Below are 16,349 nucleotides of genomic sequence, written 5' to 3' on the forward strand. Positions count from 1 at the left end.
CCTCTCCCTCACCCACAGAGGCTGAGATGCAGAGCGTTCATAGCTTCGTGGCATCATATCTTAAGACAGCTGATACACAAGAACCAGCTGCCGACACCCAGAATGATAGTGAGCAAGTGGCTGCAACACAAGAACCAGCCACTACCCCAGGTGACACACAAGAACCACCTGTGGGAAATATTGATCAAATTGACGTAGCAGAACCTCTGCCCCCACTGGAATCTACTGTCTCACAGGATCAGCCTACTATACCCGCCCTGCAAGAAGAAATTGAGTTTCTGAAATCTCAGATTCAGGATTACCAGGAAGAGATAATAAGGGTCAGGGAAGCATATCAAGAAGAATTCAGCCTGCATGTTTTAGCAAGAGTAGCGTCGGCAGCAGAGAAAAGCAAAGATATCGAATATATGTGCACAAGTTGTGGTGAGATATATGCTCAGGCAGGATATAAGGTAGTACAAGAACCAATAAAGGAAGCCCCCGATGCTGAAAATGAAACAAAGGAGTCTGCTAATGCTGAAGTAGAAATCCCACAATTCTCTGCTGAGACAGAAAGACCTGTTGCTACACAAGAACCAACAGGATCTTTAGAGGAAGTGCAGACAGAGAAACCTGTTGCTACACAAGAACCAACAGGATCTTTAGAGGAAGTGCAGACAAAGAAACCTGTTGCTACACAAGAACCAACAGGATCTTTAGAGGAAATGCAGACAGAGAGAACTGTTGCTACACAAGAACCAACAGGATCTTTAGAGGAAGTGCAGACAGAGAGACCTGTTGTTACACAAGAACCAATAGGTCATCCAGAGAACATGCAAGACCAAGACCAAGAACTTACTGACACACAAGAACCAGTAAGTTCACCTGAAGTTGCACAAGATCAAGAACTTACTGACACACAAGAACCAGTAAGTTCCTCAGAGGCTGCACAGGAACAAACAAAGGAGCTTCCCGACGCTATGCAGGAAGAAAAGGAAGAAGAAAACAAGGACTTACCCCGGCCTACCCAATCTGATATGCAAGAAGAAGCTACACAAGAACCAGGAAATGAAGAAAGAAACACTGAAAGTGTTACGGAACAAGAAAAAGATATAGAAGAAGATGAGGATAAAGGTACAAATTCACCTCGGCATACCCAGAGCATTATAGAGGAGGAAGAAAAAGACACAGATTCATCACGGCCTGCCCAGACTACTATGGAAGAAGAGCAAATAGTTTCAGAAGGGAATAAAGAAGAATTGAATTCACCTAGCAAGGAGCAAGAAGCAGATGAAGAAAAAGAGACAAATTCACCCTGGTCCACCAAAATTAATTTGGAGCAAAATTAGTCCAACAGGAGGAAGAAACTCTTATTAAGGATGAGGAGAGAGATGTTGGATCATCCCAGCCCACTTCAACAGAGCAGATGATCCTGATTGATGCCTGTATGCAAACAGAGCTTCCCACTGTTAGTAATGCATGTATAGAAACAGAAAGCTTTCAGGAATTGAAACGTAGATGGTGGAGAGAATATCAGTAGTCTCAAGGCAAAGCATTCGAACAACAGAAAGGGACCTGGTTTGATCATGCTTATAAGAACTGGGAAGCACTGGAACAGTGTAGGGCCCAGTATAAAGAAATTAAGGAACTGAAACACAGAATGTCCCAGATGTTTGAGTTATGTCAAAGGATGCTCGCCACAAGGAAACCCTCTTTTAACTATGCTACATTTTTAAGGGAAAGACTTGCATTCATTCAGCTGAAGGCTATCAAAGAGGGGAGGCCTCATCAAGTGGTCACAACAGATCAGTTTATGAAGACCTTTGCAGAGGCACCCAAAAGCGACCAAAACCTGCTATGTGAATTGTACCTCCATAATGAGGCCGTGTTTGAAGAAACAAACATGAATATGATACTTGTAGTGGGTGACATACAATTGAGAGCCTTCATCTCCTTTTTGGCTAATCAGCTTACCTGGAAAAATGCCTATGTCTCAGGCCTCCAAAATGAACAGAATTGTCTTTTGTGGATTCGATCTGAACCACAGAACGCTGCCACTTTCATTTCACAAAAAATGATAAGCAATGCTGATATGAAGGATCATGTTATGAGACTGCAAACAGAGGTCCTAACAGATTGTCAGCAGTATGTAAAGACCAAAGCATCCTTGGCTATTAAAGCAAATAAACTATTTTGGGATAACTGCCCCGCAGAAAGGAAGGAATATCACCCGTATAACCCATCAAATCTGCAAGTAGCATTATCAAGGGTACCTCGGTATGTTGAATGCGTGCAGCGTTGTGCTGAGAATTGGATGGGTTACAAATTCAAGTTCCCACTTTTATGGTTGCCGGGTGATCAGTATAAGGGCCAGTTTGGACTTTCTAACAGAGAAGAGACAGCAGCATGGAAACATATATGAACTATTTGTGGTTTCAGAGACAAGTTTGATGTTACTCCCTACAGCTATTGTCTTAGTAATCTGCATTGTTCGTCCCAGTTCTCCGACTCAGACTCAGAGTAGCCATTGCATGGGGACATGCAATCTCTTCAGTTGGGGGGGATGTTGGGACTCACAATTGACCTATTTTTGACCTTATCTTTTGCCGTATTATTATCCTTTTGCAGTCATAAGTTGAAAGCTTTTATTTTATAATGACATATTGACCCCAAGGTATGAAGTAACCTTCCGCATATCTATGTTTAATTGTTTATTTCATATTCGTGAATATCTTTATACTTATCCTTGGAAACGCTGACTAAATTGTCAAATAATTGCCTTAAGTTTGCAGGAGTTATAATGTATATTTGCTGTAACACCAAAGGCAGCAACTACGCAGTTGCTGTAACACCAGAAACAACAACTACGCAGTTGCTGCAACACCAGAAGCAGCAACTCCGTAGTTGCTACAGTCAGCAACAGCAATTACCTAAATCAAGCTATTTTGTAACAGCCACGAACAACAGATGGCAACTATTTAAAGAACCTTGACGTGGCATAATCAAGCGGAAGTCTAAAGAAAGAAGAACACAGTCAGCATGGCCCAAATCAGGAACAGCATGGGGAAATGGCAAAGGAATATGAAGATCCCGAGAAGACGGTCGAAGTCAGTTACCCGCTGTGTAACAGCCAAAGCTCAAGAAAGAATGTATTATCATACTGTTGTAACAGCACTCTGAATTGCTTATTTTTGACAAGATGGGTTAACTGAATAGGCTGTAATACTTTATTGTAATAGATGTCTCCTCTATAAAGAGGAGACATCTACATGAAAAAGGGATTAGTCAGTGTCGATGGTCGGTTTGTAAGAAGAGATTCTGAGAACATCAGCAAGTCTGAACTCTACTGTATTTAATATTTTTGGCAGATGAATATAAAACTGTTTTGAGCACTTAATCCAGTCTTCGTTTTCCTGGGGAATCTTGTGAGAGGGACTGGGCCCACCTTCCTCACAAGATTCACCCATTTACTTTCTTGTCAAGTGTGTAAGTGTGCAATAGTTCCTTTCTGGTACTATGCTTGGATTTGATAGCATTACCTCTGGTATTCTTTGTTTTGCTAGTACTCTGTTTCATTAATCACTTGAGTTTGTTTCTCACCGGTGAATGAGAGTGCAGTGTGCATTAGTAAATCTGATTACAGGGGTAGGTGCTGAACGTCCCCATCTGGAGGATAGGGTCCTAATCCTCTGCCAACAGAGCATCCATCATTTCGCTTTCCAGATTCGTAGTCTTAATTAATTGCTTTTATTTTAACAAGTACTGTAATGACATAGCGTAATAATTACGTATACTACAGCTTTTCGATGCTTTTAGACTTTGAGTACATACAGTACGCAGTAGCCTTTGAAATAAAAAGACTTTCCCTGGTTGACAATTAATGTGGTACTTGAATGTTTAATTCATAAACAATTCATCTAGCCAACATGGACTAGTCTAGCTAAGCCTATATTCCATTTCCCATAACCCCCTCGCATGCCCCACTAGTTCTGGAGACTACTAGACTCCTGAGACTGTCAAAGGAGGCATAGCCTCTTCTCAATCCTAGGTTGTTGGTTTTCAATGTGGCTATTTCAAATTTACCTCCCCAGGGTCCAGGAGCCTCTCCTAACCCTCCATGGAGCCCCTCTTTTCCCGCAACCTTCCATTAAATGTAGCACATAGATATCCAGACATTATTAACAGAAAACTAAGCCAAAATTTGCGTATTCTCCCGTATCTTACAATAATTAAGAAACCAGAAATCAACAACATACAACTAGACTAGCATTTTTTTGAAACTTTCGACACCTTCCTCATGCGATGCCAAGCTCGCCTCCAAACTTGCAACATTGATTCCAAATATACACTTAGGTAGGCTCCAGTTACATACCAGTCTCTTTCCAAGGTGATGAAGGCGAAATCCAAGTGTCGGTGACTGCCCCTTCTCCGGTGGGCCTGGTTCTCCTCTTGGCTTCCAATCTCGTCACCTGGTTCTCGTTCCCTTCTGTAACTTTACATGCAAACACTATTCTCCCTCGCCACCTTTCTGCCTTGAAACTTCACCCACCTACCCATTTGTTTTCCCGCCTCCACTTGCCTTATTCTCCCGGGACCTTCTGCTACGTTCGTGTGGATCCTTGAATGGGCCCCCCACATACCCTAATCGTTCGCCCTTCTACTATATGAAGTGTCATGTCTCTATATGTTACTTCCTGTAAGTGATAAGAAGGCTGCATTCGCAACAATATTTTAATTTTTTCTATGGTGTTCTTGGCTGGAGAGAAATGTATTACTTGATTCAAAGGGTTTGCCAATATGTTATTGGTCCATTGTGTTATTATTTATGAATATGTGGTGTGGTTTTGTTAAAATTACAGTAAATAAATGTATTTTTATAATAATAGAAAAATTTGTCATAACATAGTTATCTCGTATTTCTTTTATCAAATCAGTAGTGAGGATTGTTGGAAAATGTAACTTTTACTTGTCTCAGTTGTGATTCTTACTAAGTAAAGGAGTATGTTCCTAGAAGTTAGGATCTATTTTCTACATTGGTGTGTGGTTGTGATATTCTCTCAACCAACAGATTGTGTGTGCATGTATATATGTAATTGCATTTGATTAATGAAACGATTGACATCATTAGATTTTATCATGGTATCAGAGCCCTGAGGGTCGGCTCCTCTTGGGCTTGCCCCGTCTTGGGCTGCGGGAAATAAGAGAAATATATTTTGTTTTAGTATTTTTTTGATTTTATTTGTCATATTCGTAATTAGGGAATGCTCTACGTAAAAGATTCACTGTCCGTACGCAATCGTTGATCTCAGATCTAATGCGCATCGAGGAGAGACACAACCATACGGAGAAGAGTCATTGCGGTGTGGTTAGTGGCTCTGTTGGTAACTTCCACCTCGGTTCGCAGCTGCGTGCTGGTGAGCCGCAAAGGTGTTGTGCCTTGTTCGTGGTGACAGCTGCGTGGAGGTTGCCGCTAGAGCAAGGGATCTGCTGTTGAGAGTCCTGCTCTCACAATCGCTGCAACGAATCAAATCGATGGTGGTGCCTTGTTTACAACGAAGGGATTGGATACTCGTGTGACGTGTGGCTACTCAGAGGGCACTAGTCGAGCGGTGGCGCAGTGGTGGTTGTAGTGTGGCCCTTCGTGGCTCAAGCGAAGGATCCTGCGGTCAAGGAGTCCGCCGTGGCAGTTGATCTCTGTGTGGTGTGGAGAAGAGATGACATATTGAGTGTTGGGAGCGTCAAGAGTTGGAGTCTTGTTTGAATTGAGATTGTGTATGATCGCTCCTGTGCGAGTGGATTGACTGGAGATCGTGTGGAGGTGCGCCAAGTTGAAGCTGTTGAGAGTTGTTGTGGTCAACAGAGCTAATTGCTGGAGGAGATAGCATTGTCGTTGGTGCATTAGCGAAGGCCAGAAGGGCGTTGCTGTGTGAGGGTGTTTGTTACCCGTTGCTGCAACAGGCACTCGTTGCTGCAACAAGCACCTGTTGCTACATGCTACGTGCGTGGTGGAGTTTGTGCTGAATTGAAGGAGCCTGTAGTGGATGTGAGAGCAGCGTAGAAGCAGCTGGCATAAGGCTGCCTCCTCCAACCCCTAATCTACTCAAAACAGAGGAGGACGATTTATAAAATGGAGTGATTTCTCTTTGGCACAGATCAATGGCTCTGCGCACAGTGACGGTGGTGCATGTTGGTGTTTTAAGTGATCTTCGATTTGGAGGCAAAGCATTTGCAACATATGTACAGGCAAAAAAAAAAGGATAGTGAACTAATTAACAAGTTTACTTCATAAATACACGCTAGATTGTACTTAGATAGCCTGCTTGTTCCACCCAATTCCAACGTTCCCCATTTTGTTCAATGATGGAGATCCAATGACAGAGCTACAAATTTTCATGGGGGGCACTTGAATTCCTGAAAAAAAACTGCAACAAATATGCATGATATGTGTACCTCCCATATCAGAAAACAATTCTCGAAGACATGGTCACATGGAGATGGGCGCTTAGTTCACTTAGAGAAGGAGCTTATTCGGTCGTGTTTTAAGCTTTTCCAGGAGAAGAAATCATGGAACTCTGTTTGACTGTAATGGTGTGCTGCTGTGTGAGAAATGCTACTGTGTGGTTGGTGCAACAGTGGAGCTTGGAGGTATGAATATGGGAGGATGCATTTGGATTGAGATTGATCATGGGAATGGCTTGTTGAAAAGCTCAATTGTTGTTCGTGAGTTATGTATTTAAGGTGCTTTCGTATCGCCTCAGACACGATCTCCAATGCTATTGTGTTTAGGTGCTAAGTATGGTCTTGAGTGAAGGAGCCTAGAACCGAATAGTGAAAGAAGCCACAGGCTTAATGGGTTGCATTGAATTGGAACTGTTGAAGGGTTTGATTGTTTTGCATTCCAATTTAATTGAAAGTGTTTAAAAATTATTATGTCATTATTGTAAATCTAGTTAAAAATTGGATGTTTTGTGACAATTAGTCTAGCCAACTATTGTCACGAGTTTGAATCTATGTTGGGATTGGCTATTCCAACAATAGACAAATTTATTTACAGAAATGATTAACCATGGGATATGATGAAGACATGACAGTGAAGATGGCATTAGAGAAGTTGCATCAAAGATTGGAAGATGATGGACAATCGAGTTTGTATGAATTAGTGTGAGTTTGTAGAACAAATGCATGATGTATTATGAGTCACACATTGTAATTATAGCAAATCTACATGTCATAGATTGATTTGTAATGGTTAGTTTGTGGTCTTGAAATGTTATATGTACCTACTGTAAGACTTAGAGAGGCATACATACTCTTTATTATGTGTTCCCTCTGTAAGAGAGTTTTAACACCCTGAAAGAGTGTGTCATGCGGGATGGATACATTTGGGTGGGCCATATTAGTTTTAGATTCCATGAGGTGAAATTTTATATTTAGGGGAAGTTCATCAAGAAGTTAGACGAACCATGTATGTGAAGGACTTCTTAGTACACTAGCGGTTGCAGCGGTTGGTAACCCATGCATTCTCGTAGATGGTTGTTCCTTTATATGGACATCGACAATTGCATGAACAAGATACAAGGTGTAATTATGAGACTGGACCAGATGCAGATTTTGCAGATTGTTATTCAGACAAGTAGTCATTAAGGGGGAGTGTTGGAAAATGTAACTCCTATTTGTCTCAATTGTGATTCTTACTAAGTAAAAGAGTCTGTTCCTAGTAGTTAGGATCTATTTCCTACATTGGTGTGTGGTTGAGATATTCTCTCAACCAACATATTGTGTGTGCATGTGTATATGTAATTGCATTTGATTAATGAAACAATTGACATCATTAGATTTTATCAAAGATAGCTATTTCTGGCTACTATAAGCAAATTTTGACTAATCATCCTTTAAAGAAAACCTCTTTACCTCGAATGATTCATAGGTGATATCACTTTGCCATATGCCTCTAAATCTTAAACAGTTGACATATTTCCTTAAATCCTAGAAAAACAAACTCTTACCTAAACAAAAATAATTTTAAAACATAAAGTGAATAATTATTAGTAAAATTTTATTTTTTTATTATTTAAAACACTTTTTTTACAACCATCTAAAAAACAGTTCAACAGTTCAGTGAGTTGGACATTGTGAAGAGTTTTGCAACCCAAACTCAAATTTGCCACCAAATTCTGAAAATTTTCAACCGATCAATATGCTTTACCACTTTACTTTCAACTCATCCCATCATTGGACATTAATTACAGAGATAGTTCGCTAGGGTTTATAGTTCCTGCATCTGATGCCAAGGGGGGGACAACGTCAAAAAATGAGACGCCTATAACTAAAGGATGCCTATCACGGATTGCCTCGATTCAGAAACAAGGAATTCATTCATACTCGCATTGACTCAGCAATTGAAATGAAATCGAACGCCTGATGACCGCCAACTGGAAGTTCTGATAAAATTGTTTATTGAACAGGTCACTGGGCAGTGGGCACTACTTTTTGTAATAATTGAGAGTTGCAATAAGGTACATATCAAAACCAAATTGCCATAATGAAAAACAGGTCAGTGGGCACTACTTTTTGTAATAATTTGAGAGTTGCAATAAGTTACAAAACAAAACCAAATTACGATAATGAATTGATTGATACTTCCTTATACTCATGTAAATCAGTCAAAGATAACGATGAGGGAAACGAGCCGGTCATAATGAATGACTAGCATGCGTGCGGCTGTAGGAAACTTATACTGAACTCTTTTTGAAAATGAAATCTTGACACCTGCAAAAGAAATTGGAAAACCTCCACCTCCATTTCAAACGTAGTCCCACCGGATGAAATGAAATGTGTTTGAAATTTTGAATGACAGAGAATATAAGTATACACCCACACTCCCCTATGCTCACATCTGCAATACACTTCAGGAAAGGAATGAAGACACCTCCACCTTCTAGCGGAGAGGCATTGTTTTGTTTTGATTTTTTCTTTTCCATTGTTTCCCCTTTTTCTTGGTGAGCAAAGAACAAAAGAAATGACGAACTACTCTTTACGTTTGGGGGTGGGCATTTTAGGTCGGTCAAAACTCCCATATCCCTAAACATAAGCTATGTGTCACTATTTATGTGTACTGTATTTTTTTCAATATATAATACATATGTTTTTTTCTTGCTGAAATAAAAAAGAACAGTCACTATTCTAAGAAAATCCTCTCAGCATATTAGACTAGATTTTTCTCATTTAGACCTCTTGTTAAGTTTAGTTATGTAAAGAGAAATTATGCACACTGATAACTGGTAGCACTAATATTTATTAAATCTACTGATTTCTCTAGAATTACCTCATAGGAACCGTCTTCGCTTTGATCATGTATAGTACATGAATATAAATATAAGATGATTCCATTGAGTATATTCTCATATATCTTTAGAGTCAAGTTGATAGGCTAAGGTATAATGTTAACATTTTACTACATAATATTTGCTAACCTTACAACGTTCAAGAGGGTGATAGAGGACAGAACTACTGAAAGTTTCTCAGGATTTCCTTATGCAATAGCCCTCTTGAATTGCCTCATATACACATTGTATGGGTCGCCCCTAATCAGTGATGGGTGAGATAACGTGGTTGTCATGGTTGTCAATGGAATTGGCATTCTTCTAGGGTTCTTTTTCGTTTGCATCTACCTCACTTTTGCTCCACCTAAATCAAAAGCATTATCTCCTCACCTTTCTTCTGTAAATAGTCTTAAGTTTTTTTCCTCCAAATAATTGCTGGTTATTACTAGAATATAATGGCTTGTTTTTACTAGAATATAATTCTTTGGACAGTGGATAAACTGTTTATATATTTTGTATGTTTACTGAGGAATATGAGAATAGTGGTTGTTGGTTTGTCGCTGGTGTTTGGCACCATTGCTGTTGGAATATTAATTCCTACTTGTCACAGTTGTGACTTTCTATGTAAAGACTGTTCTTATTCTATAGCAGTGGTTTTGCTAGTTTGGTATGTGGTTGAGATATTTTCTCAACCCATAGATTATATGTCCAAGATAATTTTCCCATCTTGAAACAACCCTGTATATATGTAATTGCATATCTAATTAATGAGATATAAATTTTTTTGTATAATTTTATCATGGTATCAGAGCCCCTGAAGACTAGCCAGGGCCCTGAGGGATTGGTCCGTCCTGGGCTGTATATTTTTATGTTTGTAGCATGTATTTTTTTTTGCGTTTGTCCATCATCTTAGTGACGACCCTGCTAAATCTATCGATCCACGAGGCGAATAAGAGTCGGATTGCGGAGGAAGGAGGAATTCCGCCCATCGTGGAGGTTCTAAGAAGAGGAAACATGGCCGCCAGGGAAAACGCCGCCGGGGCTCTGTTTAGTCTATCTACAGTGCAAATCAGCGCTTGTGGCGCTATCCCTCCGTTGGTGGCGCTTGTGGCGCTATCCCTCCGTTGGTGGAGCTTCTTGGGGATGAAAATATGAGGGGTTAGAAGGACGCGAGGGGTAAGAAGGACTGCTGCAGTCTGCGGTAGGAGACCTGCAGGCACTGTTGCAGTTCAAAGTCGGCATTAGCGACGATCCCTCCGGTTGTTTGCTGTCATGGAAGGGCACCAACTGCTGCCAGTGGCAGGGGGTATCCTGCAATAGGAAAACCAGACGCGTCGTGGGGCTTGTGCTGTCGGGGCTCACATTCAGTGATTCAGGGGTTTCTTATATGAAGGGCATAATCTCGGAGTCGTTGGGAGATCTCGAGCTTCTTGAAATATTAGAACTGTCAGACCTCCAAGGACTCACTGGCTCCGTTCCATCGACTCTCGGCAAGCTCACGAATCTGAGAACGCTCCGTCTCCTTTCCAATATGCTCAGTGGTTCCATCCCTCCGTCTCTAGCAAATCTGCACAATCTTCAGGAGTTGGATCTGTCGCTGAATGAGCTCACCGGAGAGATTCCAATTACTTTTGGGGATCTCACAAATCTGATGATTCTGAAACTCTTCACCAATAATTTGACGGGTTATATTCTGGGGTATCGAATAGGCGATCTGATGATGATCAATTCATGGCGATAAATCAACCGATTTACACGCATGAAATGTAATTAACGGTATTGCCCCCCTCACTGCTAGGGTTAATCGGCTGATCTGTAGCTGTTTTAAAGATGGGAATGTTGTTTTCCAGACTGTTTGCTTCACTCTTCGGAGACAAGGAGGCTTGCATTCCTGTCCTCGGGCTTGACAATGCCCGCGGCGGCTGTCAACAGTGTGGTTGCTTGGGTTCTTCTGGCCCTTGCTATAGCTCTTTCAGGTACAAACAAGATTCTGGTGATATTAGTTTATGTTCGTCTATGTGGCATAGGGTTTGTCGTTTTCATGATTTTTGTGTCAAGCCCATAATGACCAGGATTTGTCACTGGTCACCTGACAACGAACCTGTGAGCGCGAATTAAGTTTGCATCACTCTGACGGGAGTCTTAGCATCTGGCTTTGCAACAGCTTCAATTAGGATTCACACAATCTTCAGAGGTTTTTAGAGATTTTGTGTTTGGCTTGACTATTCCCAAAGATGGAATTGTTGTAAAATAAATTTTGGAAAGAGAAGTAAGCAAATAGAGATTAAGGTGGTAGATAGTGAAGACGATGAAGATCGTGAAACCAACTTTTCCACATTGCTACAAGGTGCATACTAGTGTTCTTAAATTTTGAGTTTTGTGAGTGAAACATGTTAAGCCTGATCAACTCAACATATAAATGCAATTGGTTAGAATTGATCACTCTAACAATTGTTGATTGAAGTTAGTTAGATTTAAGATGAAAGCACTAAGTACTATTTTAGAAGAAGTTGGTTGATGCAACAATACATGGACAAAAAAGGTTAAGGAGTGTATGTTGAAATAAACCAGAGTCGATATTATTATGAGTCACACATATTAATTGTAAGTAAGTCTAGGATGTTTTGTAGTGGTCTTTGTAATGTATGTACCTGGTAACTCCAAGAGTTGGAGTTGTGTTGTAAACCTTGTGAGGCATGTGTATCCCCATACAGTTCGTGGTAATCTAAAAACCACTTTGTATTTGCAATCTCAGTTTGTGGTAAGTCACAAACCACATGTAAGCGTGAAGCGGGACATAGACCCCTGTTGGCATGGTTTAGGGTTACCCGAGAAAACCCTTGGTCTGGTTGAGTCGGGTCTTTAGTGAGCCTTTCTCGCTGGAGTGCCCTAGTGGCAAGTTTTTGGCCTAGAGTGGCTAGAGAACCTTCATGGTTGTGTTGAGCCTTTATGGATGAGTTGAGCGTTGGTGACTGTGTTTAGCCTTGGTGGTTGAGAACCCTTAGAGGCATGGTTGAGGGTGATATGATAAAACCCAGAGCATGGTTACGGGTAATTCGATAAAACCCATGATGATATTTGATGAGAATTTACAGTTACAGGCATAGATGTGCAATTATAATGGTTGAAAGAACCATGTATGTGAAGGACATCCTACAAGACTGACGGTTGCAGTGGTTAGTAACCATGCATTCCAGTAGATGGTTGCTCCTTTATATGGACATCAACATATTCTTTTATGTTTGACCACAACTATACTTTGCAGATTGATATCGAGACAAGTACTCGTTAAGGGGGTGTGTTGGAATATTAGTTCTTATTTGTCTCGGTTGTGACTTTCTATGTAAAGAGTTCTTTCCTATTTTATAGAAGTGGTTTCCCTAGTTTATTGTGTGGTTGAGATATTTTCTCAACCAACAGATTGTAAGTCCAAGATATTTTTCCTATCTTAAGACAATACTCCTGTATATATGTAATTGCATATCTAATCAATGAGATATAAATTCTTTTTGTGTTGTCCATAATCACAAGCATGAGAAAACCTTTGTGGGAACTGTAGGAATGGTGGCTACTGCTATTCTCTATGGTTCTCCTCTATCTATAATTGTAAGTTTTATATTGTATTAGTTTTTAGTAAATATTTTAAAATTTCAAAGGATCGTGTCATATTGTTGAATTTATTTTGAATGAGGATTTAGGAATGTTTATGAAATATGAAATGTAATGGCAAATAGTTGATTTCAGTGTTCTGGTTAGTATTTCCTAAATATTTTGAAATCTAGTGTTTTTCAGTTATTGTATCATCAACATGATAATATATTCATCAGTATTTTCAGTTATTGTATCATTGACACACATTTGTTTGCTTTTATGGGATTTGTGGTGTGGATGGTATATGGCTCTTATCAAAGACATTCCGATCATGGTAATTTAAGGAATAGTTTTCAGTAGGATTTTTTGGAGTTTCTGGTATCGGAATTCTGTGCGACTTTGATATGTGTTACTTAAACTAGTTTTTTGATTGTATATATGGATTTAACACTTTCTAATCCACCAAAAAAACTTCCAAAAATTCATATCAGATATAAAATCACCCTAAACAACCTAATCTCAAACAACCTAATCTATTCTCATGTTTTTCAAATTGTGCAGGCACCAAACTTTGTTGGAATACCAACGTTTTTCAAATTGTGAAGGCACCGAACTTTGTTGTAATACCAATGAGGTTAGGTCAGATGGTTTTGTACTGCATTTATCGCAACAAAAGGAGCCGAGTACGCGTTGAATCTGCGAAGGTGGCGGTAGGCGGGGAGCTGAAATCAATGAAACAGAACATCAAGGAGGACATAAAACCCTACACAGAAGATATTGAAAAAGCTTGAGCTAGAATCGATCGTTGATACTCTGCAATATGTATATACATGATGTCATTATCATCTGCATCTCCTCACCACAGTCTTCATATATTTGCTTGTGTAAAATTCCTTGTCGAGTCTCAGCATTTTCATACCGGGCTAGACATATAGATCTGCCCTACGTCGTCATAGGCCTATGATAAGCTTGTTGGTTAACATTGTTTACTTAATATCAGTTAAAAACTGATTTGCAAGACTATATTTTCTATAAAGGTTACTAATCTCCAATATTTGTTTAATGATCTGCAAGTTCGTTATCAAGGAACATAAATCCATCATACAACTTTCCTGTAGATGAAAATTGTAGTCGATAATTTCTGTTAACATGTGTATATTTCTTTGGTATGCAACGACATGAACATAATATGTCGACCAAAGTTAAAGTATTTTAATATGCTAAATATCACAGAAAGAACACATATATCTTTATAAATTTGTAAATATACTTTATGATGGTTGATTGGTTTATGAGGTCTTAAGAAAGTAAGTAATTAACTGGATAAAAAATAAGGGAAAGAAGTATTTAGTGGTTTTGTTGATTTAACAAGTCAAAAAGTTGGTAGTGTGGAAAATGTTTTGAAAAAGAGAACTAATTTTAAGTGATTAACTGAGGCTTTCATGTTTTATTTCTATGATAAAAAATAATGGATGGAGGCATTCAATAGTAGTTTTATTGACTTAACAAGTCAAGAAGGTTGGTAGTGTTGAAAATGTTTTGAAAACGAGAACCTATGTGAGTAAGGACTAGGCAATAGAAGAGACAAAAAGGTTGGTAGTGTGGAAAATGTTTTGAAAAGCAGAACCAATGTGAGTACGGGCTTAGAAATGAAGAGAAAAAGTGTTTCATCTTCAACTCTCTTAGTATGGCAAAGGGGAAATTTTTTTCGTCCCAAGGTGTTTTGGGAATATGGCAACACCCACTTTCACGTTGAAGTTCATGGAAATTAGTTCTTATTTTTGCAATGTTCATTTCCTTCTTAGCACTATTCAACACAAAAAGATAATTCTGGTTAGCAAAAATTATCTCAATTAACAAAATATACATGTTATCGCTCAAAATTTTCAAAATCGTCCCAAGGTGTTTTGGGAATAGGCCAACACCCACTTTCACTTTGAAGTTCATGGAATTAGTCCTTATCTTTGTAATGTTCATTTTCTTCTTAGCACTAGTCAACACAAAAAGATAATTCTAATTAACAAAAATGATCTCAATTAACAAAATATACACGTTATAAAAATAACAATGCACTTAAAATTAAAAAAAATAAATAAATTTTAAGTTAGGAAAAAAACACAATTATAAAAATTCTGAAAAAGTTTCATTACTAACTTAATTTGGTTGGAGAGATTGTAGAAATTTTGAATAATATGACACTTATTCAAAGAGATTATCTTGATTATACACTATTTGCGGAATGCATGCATAATACATAACCTCCTCTACGTTGATCATCAATTTGCAGAATCAAAACATTCGCATGTGCACATTGAAACACATCAATAACACATATCAACACAGTATGTAACTGGGGAAAGCATACAACTGAAAACCCCCAACTATCTGTATATTGTAATGATAGAGAACATATAACAATACATAGTACAATACTCCTCACAAGTACTTAGTACTATCTCCACCTGCTACACACAAGCTAGCTTAGATGTGAATCAAGTCACAAGTTCAAATCTCCTCCGCTGTCTGCCCGCCTCTACTATGCAATCCAAAGCAACAATAGGAATGATCTAAGCTCGTTTTCCTTGGCTTGTACTATGCAATCCTCATTGGAAATCTCCATCAAATGCATGTGCAAATCTCATGCACAGCTATAGTCACAACTGATAGCAGTCTCACTCTTTCACCCACCTCTAACACTTGTCTCCATTGAAATGTTCATGCACTGAGTTAACTGATGTGTTTTTTAGTTGCTTTATGAGTTAATAATTAGTGAATTAATTAATAATTAATTCACATCACTCATCACTAGTCTATTCTGCAGTTAGACTAAATACAAATAGTTCAAACTGAACACAACTCCATTAACTCCTCAATCAACTCCACCAAACTCAATCACTTGAGTTCTAACTGAAGTCCATCATGTAATAGCTCAACTGACCCATAAGAAAAGCATATTTCCTTCTGGCAGCTGCATGTGCCACATCTGTAGCTCGAACTGAAGTGCTCTAAGAGGATAAGATAATGTTTATAGTCCAAATATTATTAAGAGCTAATAATATTCTACTATTCTATTTTTAGCCTGGCAGTCTAAAAATAGACTCCGCCCATATGTCTAAAAATAGAAGTCCATCTATTTTTACCAACATGACCAATCATTCACAAATAGCATCCTGCAACTCATAGACCATGATCCATATGTCTAAAAATAGACTTTGCGCCAAAAATAGCCTGCGGGCCCACTTAGTGAAGGTGACTCCTTTCCACTAAGCTCCATCATCTTGTTGCATTTTCAACACTCCCTCTCAACAAGATATGGATTATCTGCAACCCCTATCCTGCCTCGGTGGTATTCGAATTTGCTCCTGGTGAGCGCCTTCATCAAGATATCAGCATCCTGATCCTTCGTTGGAATGTATGAAAGTAACATGATTCTTCGCTGCACACAATCTCTGATAT

The 16,349-nt window shown here is 39.1% G+C and overlaps 1 protein-coding gene and 1 long non-coding RNA gene across 2 annotated transcripts; both read left to right on the forward strand.

Annotated features, from left to right (window-relative positions):
• The first annotated feature begins 8,796 nt into the window (after nucleotides 1-8,796).
• Nucleotides 8,797-13,939, forward strand: LOC149260038 (uncharacterized). The gene is made up of 2 exons (XR_016247923.1): nucleotides 8,797-9,038; nucleotides 13,455-13,939. It is a non-coding gene; the product is annotated as an uncharacterized LOC149260038 (long non-coding RNA).
• On the forward strand, nucleotides 9,433-12,913 carry LOC149260039 (uncharacterized). Its single transcript, XM_089378539.1, has 2 exons — nucleotides 9,433-11,278; nucleotides 12,862-12,913. The coding sequence occupies exon 1, from the start codon at nucleotides 10,690-10,692 to the stop codon at nucleotides 11,041-11,043; it is 354 nt and encodes a 117-aa protein (XP_089234665.1). The 5' UTR covers nucleotides 9,433-10,689; the 3' UTR covers nucleotides 11,044-11,278; nucleotides 12,862-12,913.
• Nucleotides 13,940-16,349: the final 2,410 nt, after the last annotated feature.

The sequence above is a fragment of the Pinus tabuliformis genome, chromosome 6 (assembly GCF_031772625.1).
Source record: "Pinus tabuliformis cultivar Carrire ecotype Pingquan chromosome 6, CPIR1, whole genome shotgun sequence".
Classification (NCBI taxonomy): domain Eukaryota; kingdom Viridiplantae; phylum Streptophyta; class Pinopsida; order Pinales; family Pinaceae; genus Pinus; species Pinus tabuliformis.